Source organism: Pristiophorus japonicus, chromosome 14 (genome assembly GCF_044704955.1).
Source record: "Pristiophorus japonicus isolate sPriJap1 chromosome 14, sPriJap1.hap1, whole genome shotgun sequence".
NCBI classification, from domain to species: domain Eukaryota; kingdom Metazoa; phylum Chordata; class Chondrichthyes; family Pristiophoridae; genus Pristiophorus; species Pristiophorus japonicus.
Window position 1 is genome coordinate 47,682,510 of NC_091990.1, and position 19,444 is coordinate 47,701,953.

Sequence of the window (19,444 nt, forward strand, 5' to 3'; positions counted from 1 at the left end):
ATTTCTAATGAGCTGGCTCACAAGCCACGAAGCTGGTGTAGTTTATTCCTGTGTTCACTGATTATCGCCATGTGTGGGTCAAACATGTTACTCATGGTTTGCATTCTTGACAACTGATTGACTGCTTTGCCGTGCAGGTTGAGTTTCAAGAGCCAGCTCCAAGTGACACATCAGGTCAAGAGTTCACAAGCCTCACGGTGCCCTCGGAGTCTCAGCATGCACAGACAGGTCTGTCTTTCATGAGAAAAACATCAACAGAAACCAACAGTTTCACAGTTAACAAGGTCGACATTAGGCTTGACGGGATTCATGGGGGTACAAATTGTCCCTTTTTAAAGCCTTGTTAATGCCTCTGGGGAGTGTTAATGGGACGCAATGGATTGATCGCCCGTGCAAGCGGGGTGATAGCGTTTCCTGGAAATTGCCCCGGAGATTTGGAGGGCGCAGTCCCAGTAGTGCCAGACCCCGCGACTAGCACCCTGGGTCGGCGCCCGCCTGGAAATACCGTCATCGCCGTGTGCGCCAACCCCTCACCTCTCCGCGTTGACCCCATTGCGCCCCATTAAGTGAGGCTGGCACGGGCCGATGTCAACACCAGCTTCGCAGGGGTGTGAAGATGACGGACATCCGTCGCTGGGGTACCCCTTAAAGGGGAGGTCTTTAGCGCACCGGGACGCCATTTTATTTTGACGGTCGACTCTTGTGTCGGCCCAACAATGGTGGCCCTCACATTAACTGGGCCGCCATCATGCAGCTTGGCATGTTGTTTTGGGTAGGGGGCTGCTGGCTCGGTCGATCGAGTCCCATGGCGGTCATCAAAAGGCCTGCAGATTGCGCAGCGGCCCTCCCCTTTAAATGAACTGGACTCAGAGTGCGCACACGTCTTGGGATCGCCCCTCTAAGGAAGCGGAGAGCCGGAGATAGCACTCCACTTCCCTTGTGGGGTGGTTGGCCCAATTCTGCACCGGGGGCGAGATTTCAGGGCCGGGTGATAACGGTCCTGGCCCCAGAAGGTTACTGCCCCTAATCGGGGCAAGGGGCACTTTCTCCCCCATGCCCTTTCAGCGTTCCTGGAAATTGGGTCGCATGAGAATTTATTGCAGATTAGTTTGATTCTGAAGTTAAGAGTTGAGTTAGAGCTGTTGCAAATTGAACTCATGCATTTAACATTTTAATTCTGATAGTTAAAAGCAAAATCTAAAGGCAATTTAGGTCATGCGTCCTGGCGGGAGGACCCTCAAAGGGAGTACAAGCCACAGATTTGGCGCTTTAATGGATGTAAAAGATCCGAGGTCTTTCTTCCAATATCCTGGCCAACACTAACCCTCCAGTCAACTCCACCAAAACCAGATTATTCGCTTATTTATCTCATTTGCTGTTTGTCGGAGCTTGCTCTGTGCAATTTGGTGGCCACGTTTGTCTACGTTACAACAGTGACTTCATGTTGAAAGTAGTTCATCCGACCCGCACTCCCTTTGAGCTTGGCCATCCAGCTGAGAGCGCAAGAGCAACAAATTTACCTTCAATGTCAATATTTCAAACCTCACATACATAAAGGCAGCAGACTACTGATGCTGAAAATCTGAACTGTAAACAGAAAATGCTGGAAATACTCAGCGGGTCAAGCAGCATCTATGAAGAGAGAAACTGAGTTAATGTTTCAAACGATAACTCAGTTTCTCTCTCTCCACAGATGCTGCCCAAGTATTTCCAGCATTTTCTGCTCACATATATAAAGGTTAGTCGATAATTACTCGCTCCCTTCCTGTGGGGACGAAACATAGCCTCTATTCGGTGCCTCACCATGACAGCACCAAAGTATTACAACATGTATCTTAATCACTTGAAATTCTTAAATATTACTTAAAAAAAGTAGATTCACAGGCATGCGTCACATTGCGCATTTCATAAAGAAATACAAATCTTTTACATCCATCATCTGTAGTGATCAGCCCTAGGATGAGTTAATGCTGTAATGGATGTCAGTGTACGTATTATTAAATGTCGGCTTCACGTACCATCAGACTACAGTTCCTGTAAAGTTGATCCAAAGAAAGAAAGAACTTGAATATATATAACATCTTTCACATCCGATGTCCCAAAGTGCTTCACAGCTAATAAAGTACTTTCAAAATGAAGTCACTGTTGTAACGTAGGCAAACGTGGCCATCAAATTGCACAGAGCAAGCTCCGACAAACAGCAAATGAGATAAATAAGTGAATAATCTGTTTTTGATGGAGTTGATTGAGGGGTTGGTGTTAGAATATTGGAAGAAGTGACCTTGGATTTTTTACATTCACATTAGCAGGCAGACAGGACCTTGGTTTAACATCTCATCTGAAAGATGGCACTTCTGGCTGCACAGTGTTGGACTACTTTCTTGCTCTTTTTCATTTAGTTGCCTTAAACGTCAGATTACACACACACACTGAGTTGTAGTGATGGCAGGGCCTGCCAGGTCTTTATTGAAACTTCATACTACGCAAAAACCAGTATGAAGTTTCTGAGACACTCATGTCGATTCCAGTGTGAGCTCCCTGCTCTTGGGACATACACCTCAATTCTAGTGTATGCTGCTAAAACAGTGTTCACTCACATCTCACACAAATCTTTGATTTCTATATTCTATGCATACTATCAATAAATCATGGTACATCAAAGATACACACAAATACTCACAGAATGACAATGTAAACTAAACAACCAGCCTCCTGAAATTGGTTTATTGCCACAATTGACTCTTGCCGTGCATTTTATTACTATAACACACAGGTGACCAAATTGACACATTCGAATATGGCTGAATGACTCTCACACCTTCTAGCATCTTCTTTCCTGTGGAGACATCCTCGGCTTTGATCTCGTAGCCAATTTACAACTCGTGCTCATCACAAAGCTGCTTGAACTTTTAATTCACTTGTTTGGTTTAAAGTATCTATAGATGGGGTGATTCAGAAGTTCATTGGTCTGCATGTGTTATCTCACAGACTGCGCAGAGAGCGAGGTATTCGGGTAACACGGACTGTTGCTCCCACATGCAGCACTCTGTAACTACTGCACCAAAGTAGCACACTAGGTACTCAAGAATCTAGAGTCAGACTTGATCCTTCTGATTTAGAGGCAAAAGTACTCGCAATGAATCAAGATATTGATATATAATACTTGCAATGTGTGGAGTGTTGCGAGGTTCCAAGAATGAACCTGTTAATGTATTGAGGTCAAATTCCAAAAACCATTGTGGACAAGACCTGCAGTGATAAGGGTGAGCTACTTATAGTCAGCGCCTGTAAAACCTGCATGAATCATTTCAAACCATTGTTTGTGAGAATACAGAAGTGGGACAATGAGCTCAGTGCAACTTTACTTACATAGTTTATCAGGACCAATACTGTTCAGGTTGCTTTTGTCAGTCTCTTTCATTCACTTGTTTGGTTTAATGTATCTACAGATGGGGTGATTCAGAAGTTCATTAGTCTGCAAGAGGAGAGTAAAGAGTCAAAGAAGAGAATTGTGAGGGTTGAAAATAACATTGAGTGTATTAGATCAGAACTAACCAAACTGCAGGCAGAGTGGGAATACAGACAGCACCACCTACTGACAGAATGGAGCGACACCAAGGAACGGGTAAACAAGCTATTTTCCTCTTTCCTTCTATAAATGCTAATATTCCTTAATATTTAAACTTGTATTCTATGTAGCCATGACTTAGCCACCTTTACACTCAAACACAAAGCCCAATATCTATCATAATCAACATTGATATCCTGCAAAACACAAACACAGTAGATTCTGTCAGACACACATCTACCACACGAGTTACATGAGGGGTCTCCATCCTGCTCTCGACCAGTACACTATCAATCCCTTCCTTTATAAACACCCACACATACACACTCATACACACACACACACACTCACACACACACTCACTCACACACACTCTCTCACACACACACACACATCCACACACACACACTCATGCACACACACACACTCACACTCTTACACACACACTCACACACACTCTCTCTCACACACACATCCACACACACACACACTCACGCACACACTCACACATGCACACACACCCACACACTCACACACACACTCACCCCCCCCCCCCACACACACACACTCACGCACACTCTCACACATACACACACACATCCCCACTAACACACATCCATACACACTCACACACACACACATCCATACACACACACTAACACACATCCATACACATACACACATTCACACACATACACATTCACACACACTCACACACTAACACACATCCACACACACACACTCACACACAAACACATGCACACTCACACATATCCACACACACACTAAAACACACACACTAACACACATCCACACACTTACACACACTAACACACATCCACACACACTAACACACATCCACACACTCACACACACTAACACACATCCACACACAGACTCACACACATACACACACACATTCACTCACACACACATTCACACACACACACACACACACAAACACACACACATCCATGCACACACACATCCACACACACATATCCAAATACACACACACACACACATACACACACACACAGACACAGACACAGACACACCCACATCCATGCACATACACCCACGGTCACACAGACTCTCTCACACTCACCCACACACCAAACACAGACCTCAAACATGGCTGTCACTAAATGTCACTAATGATTTTTTTCTTTCAACTGCTGACTAACCTCCTGCGTTTTTTTGCCTTCATTAATAATGATATGATGTTACGATTCCATAAACCTTCTAATTATGAATAGCTGATTACTGGGAAATAACACAAGGAAGATGATAGAAAAATAACAAAAATCTGCCGTTACTGATTGTATTCAGGTATGCACTAAATGCAGTGAGCTGACAATGAAGAGAAATGATTCATTGAAGTACAAGATGCCGAGGGCAGTTGCCCAGACTCAACATGTTGCATGCCGACAGAGGAAGGATTATACAACAAGGGATGAAGTGGATCGTGCTTCCCAGTTAAAAGATGCAAACACTGACTGCAGCTTCCACACCTTTACAGGTTAGTGGGAAGTTATCACTGGTCCCAACATGTATCCACTTAACTTTGCTTCTACCACAATGCAAACATTCCGAACCAACATTTGCCTTTGAATTAATGATGCGTCTGAATCAACTTGCAAACCTCAGGGATATAGAACTTTCGCATCATATTTATGCAAATATGCTTGATGAGAAAGTAACTGCAAGGACATGAAGTTGAAAGTTTTAGGCAAATTCAAACAAAATATTGATGGATTGCTTGGGCATATTTGATTTTCTCAATATAACATTGGCAATCGGGGTAATGCGTCTGAATGAAGACGCAACCCAATATGTAAATAGTGAAAAGCAGCCGCAGAGCACTGTGTCAGAATGATAGAATGATACAGCAGAGAAGGAGGTCATTCAGCCCACCGTGCCTGTGCCAGCTCTTTGAAAGAGTTATCTAGTTTGTCCCATTCCCTGCTCTTTTCCCATCACCCTGCAAATTTTTCCTCTTCAAGTATTTTCCCAATTCCCTTTTAAAAGTTCTTATTAAATCTGCTTCCTCCACCCTTTACTACAGTGCATTCCAAATCATAACCCTTCGCTGCATTTATTTGTTTTCCTCGTGTCAACTCTGGTATTTCCAATTTGCTAAAATCTGTGTCCTCTGGCGACTGACCCCTTCTGCCACTGGAAACAGTTTCTCCTTATTTACTCTATCAAAACCGTCATTATTTTGAACATCTTTATCTAGTCTCCCCTTAACATTCTCTGCCCTACGAGGAACAATCCCAGCTTCTCCATCTGGGAATCAATTATTGAAGATGTAATAGCAGCGCATTTAGAAAGCAGTGACAGGATCGGTCCAAGTCAGCATGGATTTATGAAAGGGAAATCATGCTTGACAAATCTTCTAGAATTTTTTGAGGATGTAACAAGTAGAGTGGATAAGGGAGAACCAGTGGATGTGGTGTATTTGGACTTTCAAAAGGCTTTTGACAAGGTCCCACACAAGAGATTGGTGTGCAAAATTAAAGCACATGGTATTGAGGGTAATATATTGACGTGGATAGAGAACGGTTGGCAGACAGGAACCAGAGAGTCGGGATAAACGGATCCTTTTCAGAATGGCGGGCAGTGACAAGTGGGGTACCGCAAGGTTCAGTGCTGGGATCCCAGCTATTTACAATATATATTAATGATTTAGACGAAGGCATTGAATGTAATATCTCCAAGTTTGCAGATGGCACTAAGCTGGGTGGCGGTGTGAGCTGTGAGGAGGATGCTAAGAGGCTGCAGGGTGACATGGACAGGTTAGGTGAGTGGGCAACTACATGGCAGATGCAGTATAATGTGGATAAGTATGAGGTTATCCACTTTGGTGGCATAAATAGGAAGGCAGATTATTATCTGAATGGTGACAGATTAGTAAAAGAGGAGGTGCAACGAGACCTGGGTGTCATGGTATATCAGTAATTGAAAGTAGGCATGCAGGTACAGCAGGCAGTAAAGAAAGCAAATGGCATGTTGGCCTTCATAGCGAGAGGATGTGAGTATAGGAGTGGGGAGGTATTGCTGCAGTTGTACAGGGCCTTGGTGAGACCACACCTTGAGTATTGTATGCAGTTTTGTTCACCTAATCTGAGGAAGGACATTCTTGCGATTGAGGGATTGCAGCGAAGGTTCACCAGACTGATTCCCGGGATTGCAGGACTGACATATGAAGAAAGACTGGATTGACTAGGCTTATATTCACTGGAATTTAGAAGAATGAGAGGGGATCTCATATAAGCATATAAAATTCTGACGGGATTGGACAGGTTAGATGCAGGAAGAATGTTCCCGATGTTGGGGAAGTCCAGAACCAGGGGTCACAGTGTAAGGATAAGGGGTAAGCCATATAGGACCAAGATGAGGAGAAACTTTTTCACCCAGAGAATTGTGGACCTGTGGAATTCTCTACCAGAGAAAGTTGTTGAATCCAGTTCATTGGATATATTCAAAAGGGAGTTAGATGTGGCCCTTATGGCTAAAGGGATGAGAATGTATGGAGAGAAGGCAGGAGTGGGGTACTGAAGTTGCATGATTAGCCATGATCATATTGAATGGTGGTGCAGGCTCGAAGGGCCGAATGGCCTGCTCCTGCATCTCTTTTCTATGTTTCTATGTTATCCACATAACAGAAGTCCCACATCCCTGGTACCAGTCAAGTAAATCTCTGCACCCTCTCCAAGGCCTTGAAATCCTTCCTAAAGTGTGGAGCCCATAATTAGCCACAATACCCCAGCTGTGGCCTAACCAGAAACACTTTACAGCAATGCCCCAGTGATGAACAACCTTTATCAAGTTTTTTTACATTGACAAATTCAGTATTGAGATAAGAATGCATTGACATCCTAGAAAATATGCCCTTTAATTCAGTTTGACCATTAACACTGTGAACATTATAATATTTCTTCATTGTTCTGAGGTTGCATTGTTCGATTGGCTGTGCACACCTAACCTCATAATTTATTATTCGGACAGATCTTTTGTTGAATGAACCTGAGCTTCTTGTGGTCCGCTCCCCATTCATCCCCCTCCCCATTCACGTCCCCCTTCCCCATTCACCCTCTCCCCATTCATCCCCCTCCCCATTCACTTCCCCCTTCCCCATTCACCCTCTCCCCATTCACTTCCCCTCTCTCCATTCACCCTCCCTCTCCCCTCCCCTTCCCCATTCACTTCCCCCCTCTCCATTCACCCTCCCCCTCCCCTCCCCCTCCATCCTCCCCCTCCCCATTCACTTCCCCCTTCCCCATTCACCCTCTCCCCATTCATCCCCCTCCCTATTCACCCTCCCCCTCCCCTCCCCATTTATCCTCCCCCTCCCCATTCACTTCCCCCTTCCCCATTCACCCTCTCCCCATTCATCCTCCTCCCCATTCACTTCCCCCTTCCCCATTCACCCTCTCCCCATTCACTTCCCCCTTCACCATTCACCCTCTCCATTCACCCTCCCCCTCCCCATTCACCTTCTCCCCATTCACCCTCCCCCTCCCCTCCCGCTCCCCATTCACCCTCCCCCTCCCCATTCACTTCCCCCCACCCATTCACCCCCCTCCACATTCACCCCCTCCCCACTCCCCACTCCCCATCTCCCTATTCACCCCCCTCCCCATTCATTCTCTCACGCTCTCCATTCACCTGCACCCCCTTCCCATTCACCACCCTTTTTCCCATTCACCCTCCTTTTCCCATTCAACCCCCTTTCCCATTCACCTCCCCTTTCCATTCACTCCCTCCCCCTCCCCATTCACCCCCTCCCCCTCTCCATTCACCCCCTCCCCCTCTCCATTCACCCCCTCCTCCTCTCCATTCACCCCCTCCTCCTACCCATTCACCCCTCCCTCTCTCCATTCACCCCCTCCTACCCATTCACCCCTGCCCCTCTTCATTCACATCTCCCTCCCCCTCTTCATTCACATCTCCCTCACCATTCATCCCCTCCCCCTCTCCATTCACTCCCTCCCCATTCACCCCCTCCCCCTCGCCCTCCACATTCACCCCCTCCCCCTCTCCATTTGCCCCCTCCCCATTCACTCCTCCCTCTCCCCATTCACCCCCTTCCCTCCCCATTCAATCCCCACCAATCTATTCATCCTCCTCACCAATCCCCACCCTATTAACCCCCCCTCACCATTCAGCCCCCTCCCTATTCATCCCCCCCACCCCCCACCCCCCCACGTCATTCACATCACCTCCCCATTATTCGGACAGAGCTTTTGTTGAATGAATCTGATCTTCATGTGGTCCTTGCTTGTTTTACATACTGGTATGTATGGGCCTAGTCAATACCTTATACCCCCTGATCAATCAACTTTTCTGTTCCAAGATTGTTCAATGGTAACTCTGGTTTTCGATAACCAAATTTCAGTATGTTTTGAATTTCAGCCATGGAATACCAATAGTTTTGCTAATTTTGAGTTGGACATCATTTATCGTTAAACCATCTTTTTGTAAAGCGCTTTTTGTATAATCTTTTCTATTTTAATTGAGTTGACAGTCATGAAGTTGAACATAAATGGCTTTTATGTTGTTTGAGACCCACACTAGTGGCACTGGCTCCTGACTGGCAGGACCATTACAGCTAGCTGAAACCTGGAAGCAAACTTGCTGGAATTTGCTAAGACCCTACAAAAAGGCACCACCAGTGAAGATACAGCTTGAGATCAACATGTTCCCGCTTGTTGCTCTAAAATCTGCCTCTTCAGCAGGGCTAGATTAACACCCAGGCCACCTCAACACATGTTTGGGCACAAAGTGGGTAAGGGAAAGCAAAATTGAGTACGGCTTAGTTTTATATGGCTGAATAAGTGTGTTGTTTAGGCCCAGGTGGACCATACTCTGTAACTGTAGTGTAGTCAGCAGACTTTAAAGTTTGATGATGTTGCCTCAGGATTGTTTGTGAATGAGAGGCCATGCAATAGAGACCCATCTCATGAGATGCGGACAATGTATAGACTGATTCACCAACAGTCCCTGATTGATCGTTTTTTGATGAGTTGCCACATTTAGAATCTGAGTATAGGTCAGTTTTATACTGTGCTTGCGGCTGAATAGGTTCTTTATCCAGGCCCCAATCTTGACCCAAGCTGGAGCTTCCTGTAGTGCAGTCGGCATACTTTAAATTTTGATGAGATTTCCTCAGATCGTTTGCTATTATCTGAACACAAAAGCCATTCCAATGTTGTTCTTTGGAGAACTCAGACACGGGGTCTTACCATTTATCACTGGGTCTCTTGTTGCTGCCTGTCTGTTATGAAACCATCTTATCCACGTACATCATGCCAGAAAATATGGTTATTTAAGAATGTCACTGAAAAGATCAGTAGAATCATATTGAAAGCTTTCTATCAACTGTCATCAAGCACCTTGATGTCTTTGATTTATTCTGCAGTGCATGCCATTTATCCATCAACTCAGTTCATTTGTGCACCATGGAAGATCTCTTAATACAACTGATTGAATTGTACAGATTTTGACTGATGTTCGACAGCAAATAAATTAGCCACAGTTCATTTTTGCTCACTTTAATGGGTGCTCATGCACACAGCTCCTTTCCTTCCTAATGTAGTAATATTTAAAAGGGCTAAATCAATTATCGCTATGTCATCAGTTACATCCTCTGGTATGCTGAGATAGTCCAAGTGCATCATTCACTTCCTTCAAAAATTCACACTGTCAATTGGAAATGTGTGCACTCCATTTAATGTCACTATAGTTACGCAGGACTGGGTCTAGGTGGATTTAATATTGCTGCGGAACTTTTTCTCCCCAAACTGTCACTATTTGACCAGCGTTTATTCACATGGTGAGGAACCCAAGAAGCCCGACCCGGAGAAAGTCAAACACGATGTAGAACATTACTGCAACACTTGCAGAGGCAGTCAGTGGGCAGACAGAATGGAGGCCGATAGCACAGAAACTTGCCTTATGTTGCCACATCCTACAATTCCCACTGGCTTTGAGCTACACCCCTCCATTTTCTGGCTGCCATTAGGTATCATATTTACTCTGGTCTGTGAGATCAACTACAAGCTCAGACGACACAGCCTCTTGTTTCGTTGCACTGCCTGATCCAATTGTAGAAACTCTGCTTTAAGATCCTTAAAATCAGATGGTGTTTTCTGACCACGTCCCAACACAGCTCCTCATAACTCAATGACCTCTCTTTGACCCAATGATCACCAACATCAACTGGGATTGTCTCCATCCTTCAAAACCGCTGTCATCACACCTGCCTTAAAAAGCCGATTCTGAATGCCTCTGTTCTCCGCAACTACTGTCCAGTAATAAGCCCCGCCCTGTTCCTAAGGTTTTCAGATGCCTTGTGTTCCCACATATCCCAGTTTGAAATCCTTCAGTCTGGTTTCCAACCTGTCCACAACATTGAGGCCACGCAGGTTAAAGCCACCAAAGATATCCTTTATGACTGAATGCGGAACTTTATCGATACTCGTCCTCCTCAACCTCTCTGTGGCTTGAAACAATCAACCATTGCATTTATTGCCACCTTCATGGCCGACCTACATGGAATCACTCTGATCATGGTTCAATTTCTCCCTGTCCCAATGTAGTGTTGCATCGTTAACAATAGCTTCTGCACTGCCAACTCCATTGTACCCCAGTGCTCTATCCTTGGTTCCCTCCTATACCTTGTCCGCTTGCTGCCTCTTGAAGACATTGGGAGGGAAATTGCGATCGAAGGCTTCCTTCGGAGGATCGGCGCCAACCGGAATGTTTTTAATGAAATACCTGGTGGTCCCGGAGGAATGTAGGATTGCGGTCAGAGGCCTAGTTTCGCAGTCCAGCATTTGGGAACATGTCTTCCAGGTGCGTATTCGTATCCTGAGATCACGTGGATCTGGGCCACCAATAAACATCTAGTATTCTCATTGATAAAAATGGGAGCTCCATTTGCACGAGTTCCCATTACTATCAATGTGAAAAACCCCAAAAACAAGAAACACAACACAATAAATTTAAAAAAAATTCACATATATTTAAAATTAATTGAAATTGAATATAATTAAATGTTTTAGAAAAACATTTTTTTTTCATTAAAAAATGTGTTTTAATAGGGATAATAATAAACTTACCTGAATGGACAGGATTTTTAATATAAAAATGAGTGTTTAAATTTAATTTTTCTATATTTTAAAACTCTTACGCTGGTAAAAGTATGCTATGCACCTGCTTTTACCAGGTGTAAGCGTTTGAAGGACATTTGCTGGGCAAGAGTTGGGCAAATAGCAATGTCCTTCCTGCGGGGATGCGTGTGACAGATCACATCGGCGCACGGAGAACCTGCATTTGTGGGGCCTCGCCGGGTGCATATGCACTTCGTACAATGCTGAGAGCGTGAAGAAGTCAAGCGCAGGCAGTGGAAGGAGCGTGCGGCAAACCAGTCCCACACACCCTTTCCCTCGTCCAATATCTGTCCCACCTGTGACAGAGTCTGTGGTTCTCGTATTGGACTGTTCAGCCACCAGAGAACTCATTTCAGGAGTGGAAGCAATTCTTCCTCGATTTCGAAGGACTGCCTATGATGATATTGGGTAATAGATACAAAAGTGTAATAAAAAATGTGACAATAGGAACTGCATGCGGATGTACGATTTTTAATATCATAGACATTTACAGCACAGAAGGAGGCCATTTCGGCCCATCATGTCCATGTAGCAGCTGAGAAAAAGAGTTTATTTTTTAAGGGATCAGGTACTAAGATGTGTATTATATTATAGATTATGTATTAAAAGTGTATATTTTTCCTTAATAGATAATACCGGTATTTTTATTCATACCACTGCTTGAGTAATATTCTACGTTGGTCGTATTTACAGTGACAGATTGCCTATCACAGTTTGATGAAAGTGACCAAGCGGAGGTGATGTCATTCGTAGGCGAGCCCCACGCCAAGCACTGTATCACTGCAATGCCCTTGTGCAGCCTTCCATGTGGGCCTACCTCCCTCACCTCGTCTATGGCAAGCTGCAGCTCCTCCAGAGCTGGATCCAGTGTATCCCTCCCATACAGGTTAGTTGCCAGAGCCATAGGAACATAGGAATTGCTAGATGAAGAATGACCGAGTTCCATCTAGCTCGCCTTCTACTGGTAGTCGCAGATACGATAATGGCATGTTGACTAATCATAGCAATCGATCGCTATCAATTAGTCTACAACAGACCCAGACATGACAAGAGGAAAACCCTCAGTGGTTGAGAGCTTTGGGAACCATGGCCTAGAAATTTGGGCCTAAATGGTGAGGCCCTGAGAAACCCCCAATATTGGGCCTCGCATCTCATTTCCATCGAGTTGGCGAGCTGTGGAGAATAACAGACAGCAATGGTCCTCAGGTAAATCATGAAAGGGTGGGGGTGACTGGGTCTGGAGTGGGCAGTGATTGGAGGGCACGGGAGGCTAGGGGGGGATCGGCGATCGGTGAAAGAAAAGAAAGACTTGCATTTACATAGCGCCTTTCATGACCACTAAGCGTCTCATAAGAACATAAGAACATAAGAATTAGGAACAGGAGTAGGCCATCTAGCCCCTCGAGCCTGCTCCACCATTCAACAAGATCATGGCTGATCTGGCCGTGGACTCAGCTCCACTTACCCGCCCGCTCCCCATAACCCTTAATTCCCTTATTGGTTAAAAATCTATCTATCTGTGACTTGAATACATTCAATGAGCTAGCCTCAACTGCTTCCTTGGGCAGAGAATTCCACAGATTCACAACCCTCTGGGAGAAGAAATTCCTTCTCAACTCGGTTTTAAATTGGCTCCCCCGTATTTTGAGGCTGTGCCCTCTAGTTCTAGTCTCCCCGACCAGTGGAAACAACCTCTCTGCCTCTATCTTGTCTATCCCTTTCATTATTTTAAATGTTTCTATAAGATCACCCCTCATCCTTCTGAACTCCAACGAGTAAAGACCCAGTCTACTCAATCTATCATCATAAGGTAACCCTCTCATCTCCGGAATCAGCCTAGTGAATCGTCTCTGTATCCCCTCCAAAGCTAGTATATCCTTTCTTAAGTAAGGTGACCAAAACTGCACGCAGTACTCCAGGTGCGGCCTCACCAATACCCTGTACAGTTGCAGCAGGATCTCCCTGCTTTTGTATTCCATCCCTCTCGCAATGAAGGCCAACATTCCATTCGCCTTCCTGATTACCTGCTGCACCTGCAAACTAACTTTTTGGGATTCATGCACAAGGACCCCCAGGTCCCTCTGCACCGCAGCATGTTGTAATTTCTCCCCATTCAAATAATATTCCCTTTTAATGTTTTTTTTTCCAAGGTGGAGGACCTCACATTTTCCGACATTGTATTCCATTTGCCAAACCTTAGTCCATTCGCTTAACCTATCTAAATCTCTTTGCAGCCTCTCTGTGTCCTCTACACAACCCGCTTTCCCACTAATCTTTGTGTCATCTGCAAATTTTGTTACACTACACTCTGTTCCCTCTTCCAAGTCATCTATGTATATTGTAAACAGTTGTGGTCCCAGCACTGATCCCTGTGGCACACCACTGACCACCAAGTGGCTGTGAAATTCACTGCATCCCTGAACCATTTGCCTCAGGTTATTTCCAAGCTAGCCAGAGTGTAGGTCTCAAGAAACCTTTGCTTGCTTTTCTCAAAAATGAATGGTAACTATCATATTAATGAGTCTGGGATGAGTCAATTGATTCTCACTGTCTCAATTTACAAGTGTACCACCTGGCTTTAATACACATATTAGTACCCGATCCCGTAACAAATAAACTCCTTGTCTCAGCAGCTGCAGCTCGTAGCTTGAAAGAACATTTTAAAACCTGTGTAAACCCACTTTGATTTAAAACATGGCACTCAAATAAAAACTTGCTTCCAAATCCTATCTGGTGTCAGCCATTGTTCAATAGTAGCACCTTTGCCTCTGAGGCAGGGGTTTGTGGGTTGAAGTCTCACCCCAGAGACTTGAGTGCAAACTCTAGGCTGACACTCCCAGTACAGTACTCAGGGCATGTTGCACTGTCGGCGGTGCCATCTTTTGGATGAGACATGAAGCACCATTTGGGTGGATGCAAAAGATCCCATGACACTATTTGAAATGAAGCAGGGGAATTTTCTCCGGTGTCCTGACCAATATTTATCCCTCAATCAACATTACTAAAACAGATTATCTGGTCATTATCACATTGCTCTTTGTGGGAGCTTGCTGTGTGAAAATTGGCTGCTGCGTTTCCCACATTACAACAGTGACTACACTGCAAAAAGTTTTTAATGTTTGTAAAGTGCTTTGCGGATGTCCTGAGGCCATGAAAGGCGCTTTAAATGCAAATCTTTTTTTTCTGTGGAATATCCTTGTTCTTAAATGTCAGGATTACGCAATGTGGCTTTTGTTCGGGAACACTCGTTTTTATGTTGTCTAATTGAAGCTTCTCACTTGGTACAACAATGGGAATTTCACCTTGAAACTCACTTATTTATGCTACTGCTTGAATGACGGTAGTAAATGTGTATGTTTTCACTTCTGTATTGGTGACTTTTTTTTCACCCTATCTCAGTATTCTGTGCAAAGAACCAGCCTACAGGACCAAGAGAGTAGCCTTTCTATGGAGCTGAATTTGATTGGGTTCACAAATGCCGAGCAATAGGAACAACAGCTCTTTGTCATAATAACTAAGGGCTGAGCAGTAGGCAATACCCAACTAGCATGATCACAAGTCGATCACAATCCTCCAAAGGTGCTCGCAGGGCGATGTAGGTACAATCAATGCAGCCCTGTACCTTTGGAAAAACCAGCAATCCTGGAGAAGCCACAGCCCTTTCACGCATTGCCTGGGAACTTTATGTAGTCATTCCTCTGGGCATATAGTGCAGCAGTCACCTGCCGAATGCAGACATGTGTTGCCGCTTGAGAAATGGCACACACATCCCCAGTTGTGGCCTGTAATAATCCATATGCATAGAATGAAAGTGCAGCTGTAACCTTCACTTCAACTGACAAAGAAGTCCTCCTGATGCTTCTAGGTTGCAGGTCTGCTTTTACTAACTCACAAATCTCGGTTACAACTTCTTTGTGGAAACGCAGCCTTCTCACACAGTCTGCATCACTCAGGTGCAGGTATGAATGCCTGTCTTGATATACCCGACGTGGATAAGGCCTCTTGCCTATCATCCTATGTGCTCTGAGGTTACTATGCGATGACGTGGAATCAATTGTCTCCTCCGTAGCACCATCATGCAGATGGCTTGCACAAGGTATGGCATTGTCAGTATTGCCCCCATGATTAAATTATACCTTTGCAAGAAGCTCAAAACAGCAGGAGAAGGAATTAAAACGTCTTTGTTCTCTCTTTCCCCAAGGTCGACGCCTGAGTATGGACCACACCCAGGTCTGCGCATGCGCAATAGGCTTGCTTAGAATGGGGAGCTAGGCATTCAAATGGGGCAACGAAGTCTAATGCAATTCTTTAATTTTAGATTTTTTTCAAGTGACCACCTCACCACCGACCGAACGTCTCCTCACTGGGCTCAAGGGTCGGCCGGCAGAATCGATCCCTTGCAGTAAAGACTCCCCCCCACCACCGGGTTTCTTTTGATGCTGCTGCATAGTGTAAGAGTGTAAGGGTTCTCATCCCTTCAGTTCGGCTTCCACACCCCCCCAACCCCATCCCTGGGCTTTGTTTGAAGCTGAGCCCCGAGCCCCTATGTCCGGGCGAGGGATCGATTCTGCTGGCTGACGCTCCGACCCTCGAGCCCGGTTTGGAGACGTTCGGTGGTGGCCTGGCTCTTTGAAAAAAATCCAAAATTAAAGAATTGCATTAGACTTCCATTCTCTGTGTTTTAAGTTTGAAAAAATTATGCTTCATGATTAATATTTAATGTGTTCTTTACTCCCTCCAAAACTTTGCATAAAAATAATGGCGTCTTTCTGTGCTGATTTTTTAACGTGCGCTGCTTTTTCTTCAGTGCCCAGAAGGTTTTTTGGTCACATTCGCCGTCCTAGGAGAAATGTAAGTTGGCCAAACTTGCATAAATGTGAAAAACTGGCGCAGACATCAGGTTACGCAAAAAAGAAAGAACCTAAAAAGATTGTAACTAACTGTGTTACGCTGGCGCACAACCTTTGGGAAAACTTGGATATTTTAATTTAGGCCAAAAAAAGCGGCGCGCGCCAAAAAAACGGTGCAAATCACTGGGGAAAATTGGACCCACATGGTGCTTACATCATGCGGTTCCCATTGTGATAGAAATAAATGCTACCTTATGCGTCCAACTAATCCCACTTCTTGGCAGAATTGATGGAAGAATCTGTTTTCCGTGTATTTGTATGGAGACAGGATTAATTAGTTTCATGGAATTCTGCTGAAGGACCTATTTAAGTCAATGTTTGTGGAACTAAAGTGTTCTTACTGGTAAGAAACGCCAAGCTTTAAATCTGACTCTTTAAAATGGCTGCCAGCGGATTGTGGTGCATTCTTGCAATTGCTGTTGCACAACCTTTGGCGTGGGGTCGGAAATCGTGGGGAATTAGGGCACTGAGCAGAGGCGCGACAGTTCCTCACTCAGAACCCAGAAAATAAGAGGTAAATCAAGCATAAACAGAAGAATATATTTCAAACAGATGTCTTGAAAAGGCCAATGTTCAATTGAGAATAGCTTTTCCCGCCTTTCAGCCTACCAAAATGGCTCGTGCCATTCCATGTCAACAGAAACATAGTCACAAGTTTCCCAATCGGCGAGTGTGTAAATATGAAGTGCGATGCGGTGTGCTGCCACACAAAGAAACAAAAGTTCCAGGATTAATCCACCGCCTTAGGCTGAATTAGTTGGTCTCAATGACAATGGTGCAAGAAATCATGAATCCGAAGAAATTACGAATTATAAAATAAATAATGATTTTATAAATGAAGTACTTATGCCAGCTCAGCAGACACAGAGAGCTAAGGTTGTTACGAGGTCAGGGCACAAAAAAACAGGCCTTCAAGCAGGCATGACTAAACTGATAAAGGAGGCAGCAAGGAACCGTTGAATAAACTGTCCATGGAATGACTACAGACCCTTTAGAACAGAGATAAGGAAGAAGATGACCTTATGAGAATGGAAGGGGCTGTCATAGGCACTCACTCCTCTGTAATTGGGCAATTAAATGGGTTAACATGATTGCCAGACTCATCCTATTCTTACCCAGCCTACAATTTCAGGAACAAGGCCACATATGTGCAGAGCGGAGAGGGAAATCAGACAGGGATCCCTCTTCTGATTACTATCCAGTGAACCCTCCTGAAATATATGCACACTGCGGATATAGGGGGTAGCAGAGGTAGTGGTGTAGTGGTTAGGTACTGGACTAGCAGTAAAAAGTGACTGTGAAGCTGTCTAACTTTCAACAGGAGATTGGATATATACTTGAAAATAATTAATTTGTAGGGTTATGGGGAGAGCGCGGTGGAGTGGGACTAATTGGATAGCTCTTTCAGAGACATGATGGGCTGATTAGCCTCCTTCTGTGTTGTATGGGCAAGGATAGCATTGCGGACAGCTCAGCTCATGGCTGAAAAACCCACCTGCACTCATTGATTTGGTGGACACATGAAACTTAGCCACTGCAGTGAGGTAGTGGGGTGCGCCCAGCGCCAGTAAACTGTACTACTAATAGGCAGTCCCTCGTGACGAGAATGACACTCCTCACACCAAAAAAAGATGGGCTCACAGGTGTTAGAATGAGTTACATCTTAAAGGGTGGAAGATGTCTGTGCATGGAATTTTTTTACCGTGCTGTGACCATTGCACACCAGTCACTACACAGGCTTGACAGAGCTAGGTCTTGGTCCAGTGGTGAGGATTGACCATTTGACTGGAGACCAAGCTCTGCGCCTCCATTGGGCCCCGACCCCGCTGCTGTTAAATGCTGTGCCACTCCTGGGCCACAGCCCCGCTGCTGTTAAATGCTGTGCCACTCCTGGGCCCCGACCCCGCTGCTGTTAAATGCTGTGCCACTCCTGGGCCACGGCCCCGCTGCTGTTAAATGCTGTGCCACTCCTGGGCCCCGGCCCCGCTGCTGTTAAATGCTGTGCCACTCCTGGGCCCCGACCCCGCTGCTGTTAAATACTGTGCCACTCCTGGGCCCCGACCCCGCTGCTGTTAAATGCTGTGCCACTCCTGGGCCCCGACCCCGCTGCTGTTAAATGCTGTGCCACTCCTGGGCCCCGACCCCGCTGCTGTTAAATGCTGTGCCACTCCTGGGCCCCGACCCCGCTGCTGTTAAATGCTGTGCCACTCCTGGGCCCCGACCCCGCTGCTGTTAAATGCTGCGCCGCCCCTCACTGGGCTCAAACACCGTCCCTCGCTGGGCTCAACCTCCGCCCCACGGTGGGCTCAAACACCGCCCCTCGCTGGGCTCAAACACCGTCCCTCGCTGGGCTCAAACACCGCCCCTCGCTGGGCTCAAACACCGTCCCTCGCTGGGCTCGAACACCGTCCCTTGCTGGGCTCGAACACCGCCCCTCGCTGGGCTCGAACACCTCCCCTCGCTGGGCTCGAACACCGCCCCTCGCTGGGCTCAAATACCGCCCCTTGCTGGGCTCGAACGCCGCCCCTCACTGGGCTCGAACACCGCTTCTCGCTGGGCTCGAACACCGTCCCTCGCTGGGCTCCACCTCCGCCCCACGGTGGGCTCGAACACCGCCCCTCGCTGGGCTCGAACACCGCCCCTCGCTGGGCTCGAACACCGTCCCTCGCTGGGCTCCACCTCCGCCCCACGGTGGGCTCGAACACCGCCCCTCGCTAGGCTCGAACACCGCCCCTCACTGGGCTCGAACACCGCCGTTCGCTGGGCTCGAACACCGTCCCTCACTG

The 19,444-nt window shown here is 46.0% G+C and overlaps 1 protein-coding gene across 1 annotated transcript in view; it reads left to right on the forward strand.

Annotated features, from left to right (window-relative positions):
- Positions 1 to 19,444, forward strand: part of LOC139279394 (uncharacterized) — a 72,274-nt gene that overhangs the window by 36,941 nt on the left and 15,889 nt on the right. Inside the window, exons 4-7 of the mRNA XM_070898511.1 lie at positions 138 to 228; positions 3,450 to 3,625; positions 4,901 to 5,090; positions 12,442 to 12,634. Coding sequence (XP_070754612.1) covers positions 138 to 228; positions 3,450 to 3,625; positions 4,901 to 5,090; positions 12,442 to 12,634 — 650 coding nt within the window. The remainder of the gene's footprint in view (positions 1 to 137; positions 229 to 3,449; positions 3,626 to 4,900; positions 5,091 to 12,441; positions 12,635 to 19,444) is intronic.